The sequence below is a fragment of the Alligator mississippiensis genome, chromosome 5 (genome assembly GCF_030867095.1).
Source record: "Alligator mississippiensis isolate rAllMis1 chromosome 5, rAllMis1, whole genome shotgun sequence".
Taxonomy (NCBI): Eukaryota; Metazoa; Chordata; order Crocodylia; family Alligatoridae; genus Alligator; species Alligator mississippiensis.
The window spans coordinates 81,315,932-81,336,283 of NC_081828.1; the positions used below are offsets into that span (position 1 = coordinate 81,315,932).

The 20,352-nt window shown below is 45.3% G+C and overlaps 1 protein-coding gene across 3 annotated transcripts in view; it reads left to right on the forward strand.

The window, feature by feature from the left end:
* RECK (reversion inducing cysteine rich protein with kazal motifs) overlaps nt 1–20,352 on the forward strand; it is a 114,877-nt gene that overhangs the window by 67,858 nt on the left and 26,667 nt on the right. For all 3 annotated transcript variants that reach the window (XM_059728549.1, XM_014602959.3, XM_059728548.1), the window contains 4 exons: nt 2,300–2,440; nt 5,974–6,162; nt 16,864–16,986; nt 17,755–17,926. In XM_059728549.1, the coding sequence (XP_059584532.1) occupies nt 2,300–2,440; nt 5,974–6,162; nt 16,864–16,986; nt 17,755–17,926 (625 nt within the window). The remainder of the gene's footprint in view (nt 1–2,299; nt 2,441–5,973; nt 6,163–16,863; nt 16,987–17,754; nt 17,927–20,352) is intronic.

Here is a 20,352-nt window from a genome sequence, read left to right on the forward strand (position 1 = left end):
TTCAAAAACTAATTTATTTATTACAGTGCTTACCTCCTTGTACACATGGGTTGAGGGAGTAGGATCAGCCAGGCACAAATGAGCCTGCACATACCTCTGCATACAGAGGCTAGGAGGTGGCAGGAGGGAGGTTGGGAGAAAGAGTAGCTGGGCAGGGATGAGCCTGCACTTGCCTCTTTGTACTCCACTGTACCCTTCAAAGGATCTCACAATACCCAAGGGTACTGTGGAATCGTAGTTGAGAATCACTGCACTACAGCTTGTATGTCATCCCCTTCCATGCCTTAATAGATTTGTAATGTCTGCAGGAATCGGCTACACTTGTGTGGCCTCATAGTGGGTTCTGGCTGGGCTCTGGAGCCCCAGCTTGGCTTAGTGACTATGGTGGCAGCTGCACATGCCCCTTGGGGCAAATGGCGGAGGAAGGGCCAGAGTTGCGCTGCCCTGGATCCTTCTTGGCGGTATGCCCCTATGCATGTGTGCAGGTGCCACCACCATGGAGCCCAGCCGGGGCTCTGGAGCCCAGTGCAGCTTTTTGCAGCCTCCCAGCCGGTGGTGGGCAGGCTGCAAACAGCTACACTGTGGTCTGGAGCCGTGGCACTGGCTCCATGGTGGCGGTGGCTTCATGCGTGCTTTGGGGCACACAGTGGGGAAGCGTCTGGGGCAGTGCAACCTTGGTCTGTCCCCCACCATCCAACCTGAGACCCACGTGCAGCCACCGTCAGCAATAAGGATTGGGCCCCTTGTGGCTCCCCTGCTTCTGCCTCTGGTATGCCAAGTCAAAGTGTGGATTGAGGTTAAGGTGTTTTTGGAACAAATGTTCTCTAGGAAGTCATTACCATAGTATTGGAATAAAGGAAGTTGAATCTTAACAGTTTGCTCCTGAGACCATATTGTTTCAAGACCCTGTATGCTTTCCAAGCACTTCATTGTCTTTTTATTACTGGGGTTTGAGATCTCTTTCCTCAGCCAGTCTCCATGTGTGTTTTGTGGTGTAGAGAAGACTCTTTTGAGAAATAGCGTAGTAATAGTGTATTTGATCTTGTGACCTAGAATTTGGACCAGTATCTTCAAGAATGATGAAGTCTTTATATGTTAACCCATTTCAACAGCTAACTGTTTATTTCAAGCATTATCAACAAGGGAGAACAGAAGATTTTGAGAGAATGTTTAACAAAATAAAATTTTATTGTCAAGATTAGAGGTGCACTGATATATCAGCTGTATATCGGATCAGCACCGATTAAAAGGAAAATTAACATTATTGGCAGTTGGCTTTTTTTGGCCGGTGTAGCTGATAATGTAATTGGTAAATGCCACATGCATGCGCACAGCCAGGAATGCAGCCCGGCAGCTTGGAGAGCAACATATGGTAAGTGTGTGAGAGGAAAGGGGTGGGGGTGCGGGGTAGATCAAGGCCCCCACAGTGAGGGAAGGAGGGAGTGGGGCACAGGCGGGGCAGGCGATGCCCAGCCAGGGCGGGGTGCGAGAGCCTCTCCCCGTGCCCTCGGGATGAGCCATCTATGGCTCCACCCCACTCCTGGCAGGGTCACATTCACTGCCCTGATTGGGCAATTCCTGTCCCTGCCCCCCTCCCGTCCTCACTGTGGGGGCTTTCGGTCTGCTGCCCCTCCCTATGCCCCTTCTCCCCCCCCACAGACTTACTGGCTGGATGCTGCTCTTCAAGCTGCCAGGCTGCATTCCTGTAAATCAGCTGTCAGATCATCGTTGGCCAGTATGGCTGATTATTGGCCATTGGTATCAGCCAAAAAAAGTCTTTATTGGTGCACCCCTAGTCAAGATGGGTAATGCCACTAATGGACCTTGTTATTACTGTATTTTCTAACATACAATACACCATTCTCCCAAAACTTAGAGTGCTTGTATTAATCAGGGAAGCTGATTTTCTTCCCCGGATAAAAGCACCCTGTTTTGATTCCTTCTCCTCAGGGCAACAGCAGTGGCATAGTACTATTTTGCTAGCTGTTTCTGCTCGCTCTCTTTCCACCTATTGTAGTCCTGGAGACTCTTTAGTTCTTCTCAGAATTATACATCCACCCCATGAAGACCAATCATTGGAAGCAGCTAGGGTTTTAGCTTTAGTTAAGCAGGAAAGGGTGGGTGCGTCAGCTGAAGATTAGGCTTTGTCCCTGCTTTATGCAATCATAAATCTGGAAGAGCTTTTTTTTCCTTCATTTTGCTTTTCAAAAACAAGGTGTATATTATATTCTGGAGTATATGGTGTATGAGAAAATAGAGTATTTAAATCACCATACCTGATCTATAATTACATTTTCAGGCCCAAGTTCTTTGGGTAACATTGTAGAGGATGTGACTCATCCATGTAACCCAAATCCTTGTGCTGCCAATCAACTTTGTGAAGTAAATAGAAAAGGATGTCATTCTGGAGAACCCTGTCTTCCCTATTTGTGTGTTCCAGGTAAGGGGCTTGGATATCTATTTGTATGTATGCTGCTGTTAAACTTGAATTGTAGAGAATTTTTCAAATGTGCTGGTAATATTTCAGAAGAAGAAAAAATATTTTAGGATTGTCTCTGTTGCATGGGTTTCCTAAAGATGAGGGTTGTCTTCTGTAATGTTTTCATTACATTATGAAATTGTCTTCTGAAATGTGCCCAAGAGTCTCCCATTTTTCTTTATCTCTCTCTTCACTTTTATGATGCATGTATTTAGTAGGCCTGTGCGAATAGGGAAGTACTCAATTTCAGATTCAGCTGATTCGAAGGATAGTGATTCGATTTGGATCACTGTCCTGAATTGATACGGCTGAATCAGCTTCGGAAGATTCAGTACTGATTTGGAGAGATTCGGTAATTCAGATAGACCAGGAAGAGGCAGGCACAGCCGGGCGGCTGCAGGTTCTCCCGTGGCTCCTACAGTTGTGCCTGCCTCTCTCTGGGTTGGGGGACCCACGGGAACCCCCATGGCTGCCCTGTCTGGTCCCATCCCCTGCCTGGCCCCAACCTAGTCCTGGCACTTCAACAACAACAAAAAAAAAGAAAAAGCCCTGCACTCACCAAAAGCAGGAGTGGTGATTGGGGCCTCTGGTTGCTCATGACAGAGCCCTCCCATGCAGTGGGAGGCAGCAGGGATTACACCCCCGGGCTAGGCACCTGTGCTGCAGCTGCCCCAAGGCGTGGATGCAGCATGGCTTGGCTGGGTGCAGCGCTCTGCCTGGGAGCTGGGGCTGAGCGCTGCCGGGCTCTGGGTGACTGCTGGAGCTGCCACGGCTCCCAGGCAGTGCACAGCACCCTGCCAAGCCATGCTGCACCCGCGCGATGTGACAGCTGCCACATGGGTGCCAAGCGGGGGGCAATCCCCACTGCCCCACGCTGCACAGGGGGGCTCTGCCATGAGTGCCCAGAGGCCCCAGTCGCTGCTCCGGCAGCTAGTGAGTGGGGGACTTTTTTTTTCTGTTTTTGTTTTTTAGTGCTGGGAGGCTGGGCTGGGCACGGGGTGGGTACGGGCAGGGCAGCCATGGGGACTTCTCCCACGGCTCCCCCGGCTGTGCCTGCCTCTGCCCCAGCAGAGGGAGTCACAGGGGCTCTGCCTGCTGCTGCTTGCCCAGCCGGCATGCAGGGGGGTGTGATGCAGGTGTGGCTCGCTCTAGGTGGCAGCAGGGCATAGCCCCTGCTCCCAGTGCTGCCATGCCCATATTGGCCCTGGGAGCAGGGGCCCTGCCCTCCTACCACTTGCCAGGCAGTGGGGAGGGCGCGAGATAGTGGTGCAGCAGTGCTGTGAGTGGGGGCTGTGCCCTGCTGCCACTTGCCCCCTACTGCCTGGAGTGAGCCGTGTCCGCATCCTGCCCCTCCCCGCCCCAGCTAGGTAAGTGGCAGCAGGACAGAGCCCCTGCTCCAAGCGCTGCCGCACCCACATCCCCTCCCCCCCACCCCGGCTGGGCAGCTTGTCCCAGCCCCAATCCCTCCCTTCCCCACCTCCCTTCCTTCCCTCCCTCCCTCCCCCAGCTATTAGCTATTCTGTGTGTGTTTAGGAAACCAGAACCCTGGCTTTACTTTGGTTTAGAATAAATAAAAATATTCTTTTACAGGTTCTCTGAATTCTGTCAATTATTTAGAATGGGAAAAACAGCATCCTGTAAGTGTCTCTTAATCAAACACCAGGACGTAACCAAATATAACTATCTCTGTACACTCATCTGTACCACCTCCTTACTACCTTTCAAAAGGATGGTGAAACAAATAGACCCAGGAAAATACCCTGGGAGTCCCAAATAAAGGCTTTTTCGGGCCTGGAGTGAAAGGAGCCCTGACAGCCCAAGGAGTATATTCTCAACAAGTGCTTAACCAGTTATCTCATCCATCATATTGTGGGCATTCTAGCATTATTGTTTTCATTGACTGTGAGAGATGGTATTGCAAGAAAGTTTGTCCGAGAATGCATGGGGCTCTGTGCGTGAAAACCAACATTATCAAATCTGATTAGAGGTGCACATGTCACCAGTACAGGTCCTTGAGTTTAGGACTCGCATGCTATCTATAAAATATCCAGTTCATCCTGCAGATTTGTCTTCTGCATCATTTCCAAATTCTGAATTGATTTGACATGCACCCTTAATATCAGCAAAGAAATGGATGAATGATAGTGAGATTTTAATCTGAAAGATAAGGCTGCACTCATAGGTGATAAAATACCTAATTACACAGAAGGATGATTTTCTAGCCAAACTCTTTAAGCTTGCAGGTGCCAGTGACCATCAAACCTTGTCAGTCCTAAGACCATATATAATCACTGCTATTTCTTTATAATCTGTTCCTTTACTCCTGCAGCTATTCTGCAGCTCCCCCAAATACCATCTGCTCCATCGTAAAGGAGAAGAGAGGTAGTAGATGGTAGCTTTCTGGCTCTTTCCTGCATCTCTGCTGGAAAGAGCAGGTGTAGGTTCTCAATTGGTTCTCCCTGAGCCTATGGAAATAATTCAAATTTTGTGAACCTGTGCTCGTTTTGAAATAATGTTTGTTCTACGGGCTAAAAAGTTGCATACCACTACATTTAAGATGGCGTGGCCCTGGGTTTTCTTGTAAAAGGTGGATTCAAAATATCTGATCCAGAAACATGCAAACTCATAGCAAATGAAGACAGAAATTGTGTTTCAGAGAATTCTCTAAAGTTTGAAATGTGGCTTAACACCTGTCTTGGACTTTTATTTTTTAAATACTTATTAATAATCATAATCACTTTAAATATATTTAGAGGGGGAAACGCAAAACTTTAATTTCCTGTTCTTTTCACTCTGTCTTCCTCCTACTTATTAATCCTTCCTCTGGTTTTTTTTATCACCTGTCTTTTTCTCCATGTAAGTACTGATTTTCCTTCTCTTCCTCTTCCCCTTCTGTTTCTTTTTTTATTTTTTTACAATATTCACATAATGAATTCCTCAGTCTCCCCAATATGCATACAAATAATGAAGTGCGGGCAAGGGAAAAGAAAGACTTGAACATTGCTGCCAGTCTTGAATAAAATATAGGTGCTTGCCCAACTGAAATGTCATGATTACGTATTCTGCCAGAGGATCATGGGGAAATTAGAAGAGCAGATTTGAGAGGTATGGAGTTACCAATTTTCTTTTTGGTGTTTTCATACAAAAATAGTATTTATGCATGGACATCAGAATTTTTATGGGCAAATTCTTGACGTTTCTGCTATGTATGATTGATTTTGGAAATAAAAATGGCTAATTCTAACCTAAAGGTAAGAGTATGGATTTGACCCATGTCTTTACTGACAGAGAACCACTTTGTGATGGTAAAATGATACTCCACTGCTTCCAAAATCTACCTTTCATTTTTGTAAAAATTTAGAGGTACATATTGTTTGCATAAATTTAGAGGTAATTTTTTCCCCCAACATCAACAATTCTTTATGCATCTTTATTATGCCTAAACATTTATGAAACTCCCTCTTATTGAGTCAGATTCCCTTTTGTGTGTATAGGTTGCAAGTTGGGAGAAGCTTCAGATTTTATTGTACGTCAAGGTACACTTATTCAGGTTCCATCATCAGCGGTAGATGTTGGCTGCTACAAAATTTGTATGTGTGGACATAGTGGACTTCTAGAAAACTGTGTGGAAATGCATTGTGTTGACCTCCAAAAATCATGCATTGTTGGAGGAGAAAGGAAAAGTAAGTACTGGACTATAAATGACTGTGTACCCATTGTTACATATTGGGAGGGTTTATGGTGACAGAGGCCATCTGGAAGGAGACATGGTGCCCTCAGCACTGCACTGTTTTATATTTTAGCCATTTCAAGTTCTTGGGTAGCATGGATTTAAAGGAATGATACTGCCAAGGGGTCTCCATTCAGTCAGTTCACTTGGAACACATCCAAGTGAGTGCGTGTATAGCGTACTGCACAAGAGCATAAATGACTACCTCAGGTAATCCTGACTTAGATCTAAGTTTTCCCTACAGAATTGGTGGGATTGCACTGTGCACAATGAAATTATTCCCCTGGTACCATCTCTGTAATAGTGTTGTGTTTGAACAGTATATTCTTCATTAAGTGTTTTCATGGGATTTCTGTAAAGAAAATGCTCTCTGCACATTTAGTTAGGGTACTCTAATATGTAATAAATGGCATTTTTAATTTCAGTGCTGTATCTATAAGCACTGCATTTCTATGGATTTCATCATTTCATTGATGCTTATAAATGGGTGAATTTAATTCAGCAGTGTCCCTCTATATGTTTTGTTGGTTTGATAGAATCAAATAGATGGTAAATCAAATTAGTGGTAAAATCTACTTGTAGAGCATTTGCAATGCTTTTATATAATATGACAATTTAAGTTTTCTTTCTTAAAGGCCAGAAGAGCTTATTCTTAATGTTTAATTTGTTTTTTATCATGCATTTTTATATGGAACTCACAAGAGGTTACTCATGATAGTAAAGATTATGCTGTGTATGAAGTATTTGCTGGATGAGGGCCAATAAAAGGATACAGTTTGAGAGAGATTACACGTTTAATACTGTAAAACTAAGTCATTGAAAGGTTGCAAACAAGTAAACAAATCAGGAAAGGCAAAAGTTAAGGTTCATTCGTGTGTGTGTGTGTGTGTGTGTGTGTGTGTGTGTGTGTGTGTGTGTGTGTGTTTGTATATACACACACTCTCATTCTTAGAGCTTTCGTTCAAGCACCCACCACCATTTTTAAGGGCCAGGACACTGATGCCCTGGATGAGCTGCCTGTGACTTCATCTTGCTCACCGCCCTGGCCCCAGGGTCCCACTTGCCACCCAGCCCCTGCGCCACTCCCTCCCTTATTGTGGACGCCTCAATCTGCCCCCTCCCCAATACCTCTTCCCCTCCACAGACTTACCTGTAGGGTGTTGCTCTCCATGCTGCCCAGCTGCACTCCTGGCCACATGCATGCTGTGGCTCGCACTTGCACGTGACATCTAAGGGTCCTGGCCAGAAGGCATATTATACTTATCAGTACATTATTGGCTACTTTGGCCAAAAAAAAGCCGATAGCCGCTAACGTTAATTTTCCTTTTATCAGTGTTGATTGGATATGGCACCGATATAGCAGTGCACCTCTGTGTGTGTGTGTGTGTGTGTGTGTGTGTGTGTGTGTAGGGGTCTCATCTACAAAGAACTTAAATTAGTATTTAAACTGATTTTGAATAGGTATAAACACCCATGTAGATACTCTTTCTGTTAGTAGCTTATTTCAGTCATTTGGTCATACTGTATCCTGGCATGTGGCCAGGAGTGCAGCTGGGCAGCATGGAGAGCAACACCCTACAGGTAAGTCTGTGGAGGGGAAGGGGTATTGGAGGGGCCAGATTGAGGCATCCACAATAAGGGAGGGAGTGGTGCAGGGGCTGGGGCAGGGTGGCAAGCGGGACCCTGGAGCCAGGGCAGTGAGCAAGATGAAGCCACAGTGTGTTCAGTCATTTGGTCCGTGTATATTAGTGTGGTTGTATTTTAACATGTACTCTGGCCTGGATTCTCTGTTTGAGTAGTAAAAATTGTAGAAGTACGCTCTGGGGAGTAAAAGAAAAAACAGAACACTAGAGCTGGTTATGGCCCAGGAAAGCCTTACTTGAAGAGAGCCATAAGTTATACAAACTGATACATTTTTGAAGAAACCAGACTTGAGAGCTGTGCACACACATATCAATCTCCCTTAAGCTATTCATCTTCATAATGAATAGTCTTCTGTTATGCATGGTCATTATAAAGTGCCATGCACTATTAGATCAGGTGTCCTGACTGATAGGGAGCCAATTCAAGATGATTCTGTATAGTGTCGTTTTTGTAGCATAATGATATCTTATGAGTATTTCCCCCAAGAAACGGAATGTTCATACCATGGTTTATATTTGAAACTTAGTTTTATAAAAACATTTGTCATGTTACCTGAATTAGCAGTGAATAAACACGTAATTGATATGTTTTCTTGTAGGCACTGAAAACTTTGAAGACTTGTTTCTAAAAACTATGTTTGTACATCTAGCTATTGCAACCTCTTTATTACGTGGTTTTTCAGGTAGGCTACTAAACAAACAAGGTTCAAGATCACTTAGTAGGTAGGGGCAAATTAGGGACCTAGAGGGAAGTAGGGCAAGGCTAGGGACAGATCAAGGAGAAAGCCTAGGCAGACAAGAACTGGAAATTGAGAGGGAACCCTGAGGGTGGTTGGGCCCGGGCCCTAAGCTCCTAAGAGGCGTAGTTGGGGCAGCAAGCATGGACACTTCAACATCCCTATGTTCACATTAACAAGTGAAAGAATATAGACTAGATAGAAGTACTGTAAGGTGGGTGCATAACTAGTTGAATCATCACACTGAATGAGTGGACATCAATGGCTCAATGTCTAGTTGGGTGGAGGTATCAAGTGGTGTTCCTCAGGGGTCTGTCCTGGGTCTGGTATTATTCTGCATCTTCATTAATGATTTGGACAATGAGATTGAGAACATGCTTAGTAAATTTACAGATGCCACCAAGATGAGTGCAGTTGCAAATACCGTGGAGGGTAGGGCTAGAATCCAGAATCACCTGAATAAACTGGAGAAATGGTTTGCAGTCAACCAGATGAAATTGAACATGGACAAGTGCAAAGTCCCGCACTTGGGATGGAATAATTGCATGCATAAATTCAGACTGGGGAATGCTTGACTAGGCTGCAGTACTGCAGCAAAGGACCTGAAGATTTATAGTGGACCATAAATTGATAAGAACCAATACTTGCTGGGTGGGGGTGGGGGAGGGCTTACTTGGTTGTCTAACAGAAGTGTGTCTTGCAAATCGAAGGAAATGATTCTTCCTCTTTCTCTTCAGCACTGGTGAGACCTCTTCAGGAGTACTGTGTCAAGTTTTGATCTCTACACTTCAAGAAAGATGTAGACAGATTGGAAAGTCCAGTGGAGAACAACAAAAATTATTAGAGGCAGAATCTGAGGCAGGGCTGAAAGAACTAGGATTATTTTGTCTGAAGAAGAGAAGTCTGAGGGGAATTTGATTAGGGTCTTTAAATACCTGAGGGGAATTATAATGAGGATGGTGATAGACTTCTCACTGTGGCTTTAAGGAATGTGACTACTAGGAACAATGATCTCAGATTGCAGCAGAAGAAACTTAGGTTTGGGATTAGGAAGAACTTTCTGGCCAGGAGGGTGGTCAAAATTAAGAACAGGTTACTTAGAGAAGTTGTGGACTCTACAGCCTTGGAAGTGTTCAAGAGCAAGTTAGATGGACTCTTGACTCTGACCAAACCATCCCAGACAATTGTGCCTTGAGCAGGGGGCTGGTGTAGGTGACCTTGTGATGTCCCTTTCAGTGTTAGTTTCCTATGATCCTTTGGAACGGTCCAAGTTAGGTCAGGTTTGCCTGCTTCCATTATTTACAGTAGATGGTACTACTATATTTACTTGAATCTAAGACTAATTTAAGGAGAGCCCCCCCCCACACACTAATTAGATTCTATACTGTACATGGAAAGTTTATTAGGGGTACACTGAGAGATTTTTGGGGCTGATACTTCTTGCTGATATTTAAGGAGGCATATTGGCCGATACTGATCTAATTCCCAATACAGCTGCCTCCAGCTGGTAAGTCTGGTGTGGTGGAAGGGGAGGGGGGAGGGAAGAGGCATTGAGGGGTGCAGATCAATGACCCCCACAGGGAGGGGGCAGGGGTAGGTGCTGCCCAGGCGGGATGGGGGTGCAAAGCTGCGACTTGGGGGGGGGGAGGGGGAGTGGCTCCCGCCACTGCTTGCACCCCAGGAGGGCACGGGGGGGGCACTGGGAGGATGCTGCATCCACCCCAAGTTTTGCTGCCGCTCTGCTCCCAGCGGTGCTACGACCAGCTGGCCGGTGCAGCCCCGGTTCTTCCTGGCGTGTGGGTGGAGGTTTGGCATTAAGCCAGTTTTTTTTATATTGGTACCGATCTGATATCGGACCAATATATTGGTGCACTTCTAAAATTTATACGTTTGTTATAATTTTCCATGTCTAGAATCTAATTGGAGGGTCATCCTTAATTTGTCTCTCCCACCACTGCAGGGAGTCAGCTGGGGGGGGGGTCAAAAAGCTTGCCCCCTGCTTATGCCTGCCATCTCTGCCTTCTGCCTGCCCCCTGCAGTCTCAGGAGGCCCACCCTCTTTCCCCCAGCCTATGCTCTTCACTACCCTTCCACCACTTCCCCCGTCTGCTCCCCCTTTCCTTTTTTCCATGCCAGCAGGCTCCCTCCCTGTTATATCTTGGTCCAGTGAGCACAGCCCTAGGCCAGCCCCATAGCAGCTGTGCAGGATGCACATTGCTGCCACAGGGCTGGGCTGGGGGTGTGCTCAGTGCTCCAGGCTAAAGTGTGCATGGAGCCTGTCAGCTTGGAGCAAGGGTAAGGGGGGGGGAGGGAGAGGGGCAGGTAGAAGAGTAGAGGCTATATGGGGAGGGGAGATGGGGGTAAGAAGCTTCAGGTGGGAGGTGGCAGGGTACATAGGCTCTGGGGTGGGGGCGGGGGGGGGGAAGCAGGCTACACAGACCCCAAGTAGGGGCTGGAGTCTGAACCATGCCAACTGCCTACCCTCCCATCACCCTCAGAAATGATTCTAAGGCAAGGGGCTTTCTCCCCCATGTTAAGTGAGGGGGAATCTCATCTTAGAATTGAGTAAATATGGCATTTGCAACTGTTAATGCTGAGTGCTAGGTGGTAGTTAAATACCCTGGCAACCTCTAGGGTGCCAATAGCTTTGGGAAGAGGACCGCCTTAAAAGGAAGTCTTACTCTTACCCTTGGTGGAGGAAATGTTGCCAAAAATTTGTGGTACTTAAGTCCATTCTATGACAGGGTAGACTGGGCTCTTTAACCCTGGTTGGTAGCTGGTCTAGGAGTGGATCCATGATAAACAGACAAATGGATGAACTTTTCTCTGGCAGCTCCTGCAGCCAAGCTAGTTCCAAGCTTATTGGGGTCTGCCTTTCCTTTTGGATTAAACCAGCAAGGCCAAGAGGGGGGATGCTGATTTATGGACAACCCACTGTCTCCATATACACTGCCCAGGCCTTTGAGCCCTGGAGTGGTCACTCCAGCTTCACTTCACTTTTCAAGCAGGGATTCAACACAGGAGGAAGCAGTTATGAGTGTTAAGTCCAGCTTGTTTAGTGAAGAGAAGAACACTACAGGTTGATTCTGCCTGTGGGAGAGAGTACTATAGCTCATGGATCAGCTATTGCCTGCCTAAAGATTGGCAGCCTCCAACCAGCTAGGTGCTGATCCACCATGGTTTGCCTACTTCAGTACATGCTTGGAGCTAAGAGCAAACTCGAAAAACAGATTGCATCATTGCACCAAACAAAAAGAAAAAGAGCAAATCGATACTTTGCATTTTAACATGGAATGTTAGGACCATACGTACTAGACTGACTGACAATTTTGTAAATATCTGTGATGCTTGTAAGACAGCAGAGATGCATATAGAATTAAGTAGGTTGAACATTGATATTGCAATGCTGCAAGAAACACACCTAGCCTTGGATGGCTCCTTAAGAGAAAAATACTACACACTTTTCTGGCAAAGGAAAGCTCCTGAAGATGCATGTAAACATGGCGTAGGCTTTGTTGTTAGAAATAATCTCAAAATGATCAAGAATCCATTTAATGGTTCTGAAAGGATTCTTACACTTTGTCTTTATACTTCAGAAGACAAGTCACTTTAGTAGGTACCTGTGCTTCAACACTTTACTCTTAAAGAATATGAATCCTGGCCAATTTGCCTGAGCTCACATAACACGGAATGTATGGATGTTAAGGGGCAAAAGCTGTTGGAATTCTGCTCCTATCATAACTAGTGCATCATGGTGACAGGGCTGGCCCTGAAGATGGCTTCATTACCCCTTAGGGCTGTGTGAAGCTTCAGTCCCTGATTCGATTCAGCCCGATTTTGGTGGCTGAATCCAAATCGAATTGGAGGATCCTTTAATTTCTACGAATCGAATCAATTCGGAAAGATTCAGAGATTTGGACCTAGACACAGCTTTAAATGTTTTTCTACATACCTCTAGGTAGCAGGCGGCTCATGAATGCTGTGATGCTGGGGTGCATGGAGCATCCCACAGAAGTGTGGCGGGCTCCCCAGCATGCTCGGCAGCAGACCCAGAAGTGGACCAGAAGCACTTCTGGTCCAATTCTGAGAATGCCAGGGAACACACTGCTCCCCCCCACCCCCGGATCTCTCCAGCTCAGCGACAGGTGCCTCCGGGGGGGGGGGGGGGGGGGCACCCGGGTTCCCCTCACGGCCAATCACTGAGTCAACGGGTGAGGGGGGGCCCCCCAGCGTGCTCTCCAGCAGACCCAGAAGTGGACCAAAAGTATTTTCAGTCCACTTCTGGGTTTGCTGCCAAGCACATGGAGGTATGTAGAAAAAACTTTTAAAGCTGTGTCTATGTCCAAATCGTTGATCCTCCGAATCAGCATCGAATCTTCAGATTTGGATTAAACCTAATCGAATCGGGGACAGTGATCCGAATCAATTAATCGAATCACTGTCCCCCATTTGGGCTGAATTCAAATTGAACAGGGTCCACTTCACACACTCCTAGTAGCAAATTAATCCTGCCCCCAACTCCAGTTCTACAGATTTTGTTATCTCTCCTGCCACTCCTTGATATAAGTGTTATAGTACATAGAGAGGCTGTGTCCAGAGCCTTAGAGTGGTCCTCATGGTGCTCTCCATAGTCTCACCTCACTTACTCAGTTTGGCCTCCTGTTACAATCACCAACTTATTCCTTCAAACAAAGCTGTGCCATAAGGTATCCAGGAGGCACCCAAGATCTGAACACTGGCACCAATTGAACCTCTTCATCACTAGGCAGTCCAATCTCAGTAATATCCTCCTTACTTGTAGCTACCATAATGCTGACTGTGACACTGATCACTCATTTGTGATCACCTAAGATCAAACTGAAACCAAAGAAAAGCTTCTGCTCTAAGTATCAGTGTTTGCTGTGCATTAACATCACCAATTTATCTGATCATCAGAAAACCTTGCAGTTTATGGAAGCTCTGGAGGATTCTGTCAGAGCTGCCCTTTGTGTGAAACTACAGAAGAGAAATGGGGAAGCCTTGAAAAAATGATTTATGTCACTGCTGACTCTCTATTTGGCAAACAGGTCAGAAGAAACCGGGATTGGTTTGAAGTGCATTCACATGAATTGATTCCATTTATCAAGGTCAAACAAACTACTATGTTAACTCACAAGAAGAATGCTTCAAATGGGACTTTGAGGGAACTGAGGAAAGTAAAGAATGTCCAGCATGTCTCAAGATGCTGCACCAATGATTATTGGCTGTAATTGAAAAAATTCAATCTATACTTGACACTGGAAGCATGAGGCAATCAGGAAGGTGATAGGTCCAACTGCAAAGAAGTCAGTTCTGTTAAAGACAGCATCAGGAGAAGTCATGACAGACTGAAAACAACAGATGGACAGACGGGTTGAACATTAGCTTTAATTTAATCCAAGGGAAAGTGTCAGTAATGCAGCCCTTAATTCTATTGAGTTATCTATCTGTCTTTGAAGAGCTTGATGATATTCCTCCTGTTGAAGACTTGAGTCGGGACATGGACAATCTGGCCAGTGTTAAGACCCTTGGAAAAGATGGCATTCCAATGGAAGTGATCAAGTGTGGAAAACCTATGCTGCTTTCTCATCTATATGATCTTCTTGCTCACTGCTGGACAAACGGGGACAGTGCCATTAGATATGTGAGATGCCAATATAGTCACTTTGTACAAGAATAAAGGCAACCACAGCAACTGCAGTAACTATCCTGGTATTTCAGTATTAAGTTCTGTTGGAAAGATCATCACTTGGTAATGGTCAAAAGACTTCAGATCCTTGCTGGCCTGTGTTTATCCTGAGTCACAGTGCAGCTTCAGACCTAGTACATCCATCATCTTATGATCTTCTCATTCTGACAAATACAAGAGAAATGTAGGGAACAATGGAGATTTCTCTATGCCTCCATCATTGACCTGACCAAGACCTACAACCTTCTCAGCAGAAAAGCCCCTCTTCAAGTTATTGGAAAAGATTGGCTGTCTGCCAGAACTCAATATAATCTGCTCTTCCCATGATGGAATGCAGGGCACGGTCAGTTATGATGGATCAGTGTCTGAGGCTTTTGAGATTTGAAGCAGAGTCAAGCAGTGCAATTGTTCTTGCCCCAACCCTGTTCGGGATTTTCTTCTGGTTTCTTCTGGCGTACACTTCTGGGTCTGCTACTGAAGGAATCAGTTTCTCATCTGAGCTTGTATGTAAATAATTCAACCTCACATGCTTTTAAGCAAAGGCTAAAGTTGGAAAGTTTTAATTCTTGAGCTGTTGTTTGCCTATGATGTTGCATTAATATCCCTCAAAGAGTGACTTTTAAAGTCTCATCAGTTGCATCGCTCGTGCCTACCAAGAGTGTGGTCTTGCAGTCAGAATCAAAAAGGCTAGAGTTATGGGCCAGAACATTGATTCACTGCCAGAGATCACAACAGATGAACATGTATTGGATGCAAGTAAATGCCTTGGTTCCATTGTTATCAAGAATGTGTCACTTGAGGTTGAACTTGAATACCTATATTGGCACACCATCAGGTAGCATGAGCATGCTGAACAAGCAAGTGTGGAACAACAACAAACTGACTGTTAAGACCAAGGTCAAAGTATATCACGCTTGTGTCAATGCTCTTTTATACAGCAGTGAATGCCTACCAAGACATACTCTATTCAAGAAAAACTCTTCAACAGCTTTCACTTACGTTCTTTACTGCATTTTAGGAATTTCCTGGTGGGACAAAGTTGCCTATGCTGAGGTCTTGGAATGTGCCAACATTCTGAGCATTCGCTATCCTCTTAGTCAACGTTGATTTCAGTGGCTTGGTCATATGCAGAGGATGGACCATGGCCATATACCCAAGGATCTTTTATGTGGAAAATCCAGCAGGCACTGTGTGCTGCATGGTCCTGGAGTGGCCAGAGCAGGCACCTGTTCTGGGCACTCTGAGACGCATGCTGGATCCAGCATGAAGCAGACGCATGCTGGATCCAGCATGAAGCAGACGCATGCTGGATCCAGCATGAAGCAGACGCATGCTGGATCCAGCATGAAGCAGACGCATGCTGGATCCAGCATGAAGCAGACGCATGCTGGATCCAGCATGAAGCAGACGCATGCTGGATCCAGCATGAAGCAGACGCATGCTGGAGTAGGCACTGTGCAGTACTGTAGGAGGGAAATATTTGTGCCTGGGGCAAGCCTGCAGCAGCAGCCCACCCTTGCCCCACGCACAGATGTGGGCGGCACATGCTGCTCCATGCTTGCACGAGAGTGCACACAGCAGTGGAAGCCACTCTTTCTCCCCCCGCCCCTCCCTGCAAATAATCCACTTGCAGCTCTGTCCCGCACCCTGCCCTGGCTGGGCAGCACCTGTTGGTGCTCCTTTGTACCTGGGGCAGTTGCCCTGCTCGGCACCCCCTTGCTATGGTATTGGCTGTGTGCACTGCACTCCTAAGTGGCTGGTCTGGGATGTGTGCTGCATGTGGCTCCCCCTCCAGCCACTCCAGGGCACATGCTGGATCTGGCATGTGGAGGCTGGTCTGAGTCCAGTCTAGCCTGCAGATTTGCTAGATGAATTTGATACTCCTGTTTTCCAAGTTACAAAGAAAAGGGAACAGCAGGGTAAGTGAAGCATACATGATGATGGTTTTAAGAAGCAGCATTCAAAGTTTACCATAGCCATAAAAACTTACAGTATTTATTGATTTTATTCATTGCTAATTCAGTTAATAGGGCAAACTTTTTTTGTTTGTTTTTTTTTTAAAAACCCACCCGTAGTTTTAAATGATTGACCCTTATCTGGAAATTCAATTTAAATTCATATTTAAGATCATCATATTGTATCAATATGGTCATGCCTGTATCATTTTGAACTGACTCCAAATCTTAAATAATTCAGGGCATGAAGGTCCCTTGTCATGCCATGTTTTATACTTTTAACATGAGGCCCACAATTTTGTTCCCTATATCCTGCTCTATTTGGCTAGCAGGCCATTTCTTTGGGAATCCCAAGTGGAAGTGAACATTCATGCTAGTTTTCGCCAAGAGATCCAAAACAAAAAAACAAATAAAACAAACATTTGAAAAAAAAAGCATTTCTGTTCTGAAGAAAAACACTTCAGAAAGTTTTATGAATATGAGAGAAAATGGAAACAATTTGTCATTGAATTCTATAATGTTAACCATTGAAAATATGCAGGCATCTAGTCTTAAGCAATGTCTTTTTGGCATGTGTTCACATATGTACTTACTTAACTTCTTTTATTTTAAGGCCACGGAACTTCCTTTAATATAGATTGTAATGTCTGTTCTTGTTTTGCTGGGAGCTTGATATGTTCCACTCGTCAGTGTCTAAATGAACATAGTTCAGACGACGAACGTCGCGTATTTACAGGTAACTCTCTCCAAAATACAGAAGGGTTAATTTCATTATTCATTTGTGCTTGAAGGGCGCATCACAAACAAGCGCACACATGCAGACATTCACCACACTACTAATTTGCATCACAGTGGCTTATTTTGACACTCGGAGATCCTGGTGTCAAACAAACCTGTGCTAGAAAAAAGCGGGGTTGTGCACATGGTGGTAGCATGTGCCACCAGAAACTGGAGCCTGGCTGTCCAGAGCCATGCTCGGCTGCTGGCCAGGCTCCACACACTCAGATTGCCACCTCTACAGCCCCAGAAGGCCCCCAGGATCCCAGGTAAGGCTGCTGGGGCCAGCTCAGATGCTGGCCTCAGCCTTCCCTGTCCCAGCTGGGGCATTTTGTCACGTGCCAGGGTGCATGTGCAGGGGTGTTCCCCGGGGATGAGTAGCAGTGGCATAACTATGTGCTGCTGCTGTTTGTCCCTGGGAAAATGAATGCATGTGTGCACTCATCTGGATATGTCCTAAAAGTAACATAAAAAAGACTAGTTCCTGCTCTTTTTGCAGCTTGCTCAGAAACATACTTTTACCCTGTTTTTACTATATTTTTGTACTCGATTGATGACAAAGATCATCAACTGACTTTCTTACTATTAGATGATATACAATTTACCCTGGACCTCTAAATCCCAATTACTGCTCCAACTCCTCAACACAGGGGTCTTCATAATTTGAACATTTTCTGCCAGTTAAAGTAAGCAAGCTATATTCCTAATCTGTGTATTGTATTTACAGGTCTGCCATGTAACTGTGCTGATCAGTTTGTTCCTGTATGTGGCCAAAATGGACGCACATACCCAAGTGCATGCATAGCTCGATGTGTTGGGCTCCAGGATTATCAGTTTGAGTTTGGAACATGCATTTCCAAGGATCCTTGTAACCCTAACCCTTGTACCAAAAATCAGAGGTAAAACATTTAATTTACACACTCCTCTTCGGAATTTTCAATTAAAAAATGAGGTTATGCTTGCTTCTGTGGTAACTGTCTCATATAATGATAACAGTATTTCATTCTTGGCTAGATTATAAGTAACAGTGTGGGAATATGAGATTAAATTTACAAAAGAAATACATAGTTGGAATCAGAATGGCATGTGATGGCTTATGGAGTTCAAAATAAGTGTTGGACACTCACCTCTTTGTTCAAAACACAATGTGATATCTGTACCTTTTAGTTTTTAGAGAAAGTGAGAGAGTCAGAATATTTGTATGCAGTTATAATTCTACCACTTCTTCCTTGAATAATTTCTGTGTTTCTGTATTTGTAAAGTAAGACCACTGACAGATGTTCATTTAAAGCAGGGACAGGCAAAGTCCAGCCCGCATACCAGATCAGGCCTGCGGTGGACTCTGTTTCTCAGCAGCCCCTCCCCACATCACTGTGACTGGTTTCCATGGAGACCCTAAGAGCTACAGGGCTGTGACAGCCCGGGGCCAGTATTTCCATGGAGACTGGCCCGACCAGCACTGGCAGGGGGTATGGCTGGGCAGGGAGCTGCTCCAGGGTTGGGATATTGCACGGTGACAGTGTGATCTGTAGTAGGGGCAAAACCACGATCCGCTGCCTGAACACCCCTGTCCGGGGCGTGCAAGCAGCAGATCACACCTCTGCCCCAGCTCTGGCCCACGCTGTCACTGCTGCAAGATCCTGGCCCCAAAGCAGCTCCCCGCCCAGCCACACGCCCTGCCAGTGCTGCTCGGGTTGGACTCCATGGAAACCCAGGCCCTGTGCTGTCATGGCTCCGCCACTCCTGGGTCTCCATGAAAACAGGCCGGAGCAACGTGGTCAGGGGCTGCAGGGCAATGGAGTCCAGCCACCAGCTGGATCTGCCGTTTTGTCCACCCCTGACTTAAAGGCACTGTGGGATCTGATCTCACAGAAGTCCTGTGGCAGAGGAACCTGCCCCTCTTTTGCCAAAATCCCTTCACCTTAGCTGAGCAGAGTAAGGCTTCTGCTGCCTCCCAGCAAGTGGCTGGCATATTTGCAGGATTAGCTAACATGTTACCATGTCAGAGTGTTGTCAAAACAAGCCTACCAAATGTGCCTTGGGCTGGCTATATTGCACAGTTTCATATTTTTTCCTTCTTATATTAATTGTGTGGCTTATTGTATTGCTATTGTAAAATGAATATGACTGCACGTAGACAATGAGTAGCTTGATTCTGTTAGCATGATTTTTGGAATCTCTGCTTTTGATTGCTGCTAAAGGGCTACATTTTCCAATCTAGGAAGATGTTTTTATAGAAATAATATGGCATATCCGAAAGGAACTTAAAGTTCAGATAAAACATTCAGAATCTACTAGGAGATCAAACATCCTGTTGGTGTCATTTTAGCCAAAGTGTGTAGGTCTCCAGAGTATCTCTAGCTAGGAGAAAATATCATATTAGAAAAAAATGATTAACACTTTTTGGCAGTCAATGTTACCCCAAAAGGGATATATCCTGAGTGTGGCAGAGAATAAAGAGCATCTAGTTAACTCTTAAAAACAGAGATTTTATTAGCCAATGTCCCCTTAGTCAATCAGTTATTATCATGTGTGGATAGCAGTGCCAGTTCAGTGACACTAGTTACCAAGCATTCCCTGGGAAGTCCTGTGAGTTATTGTCCTCTACTTTTGGGTGTTGGTTACTTTTTTGTGCAGCTGGCCTTTTCCAAAAACTGACTGCAAAGCTGTTCCTCTATATCTAGGAAACTAATTAACTTTGTAAGACATCTAGTCCAACACCCATTATGGCTTAAAGCAGAGGTTCTCAAACTGTGGTCCACGGACCACTACTGGTCTGCGAGATCCATTCAGGTGGTCTGCAGAAAGATTGCAGAACAATCGAGAATATCTGTACTTACAAGTTAAGACTACTGATATTAAAATATAAGTTGTGTGCTTTGATTTGTAGAACATAAAAAAGTTTATTAAGTGGTCTGCTGAGACCCTCAGCAATTTTCAAGTGGTCTGCGGAAAAAAAAAGTTTGAGAACCATTGGTTTAAAGGATTTGTGCTGTCTTCTGATCCTTGGGACAGGGAAGACCACCCATTTGGACAGCAGAGGGGTCTGTTCAAATTTAAATCAGTTGTCCCCTCATCATGAGAGAACAGTTTAGGGTGAGCTCCTTGGCTAAGGCAGGAGCCATCATTAGGGCCCAGTGGGAGATAAAGGCACTTCAACAAAATCAGTGATAACATATAAACAGAAAAAAAGAGATTTGTAGAACAGCCATGTGAGCATCCATCACTTCATTCATCAAGCTCCACAGATTGGAGTTTGTCTCCTTGGCAAAGGGATTTCTTAGTAAGAAGTTGATGTAAATCATGGGCCTCATATAAAATAGCA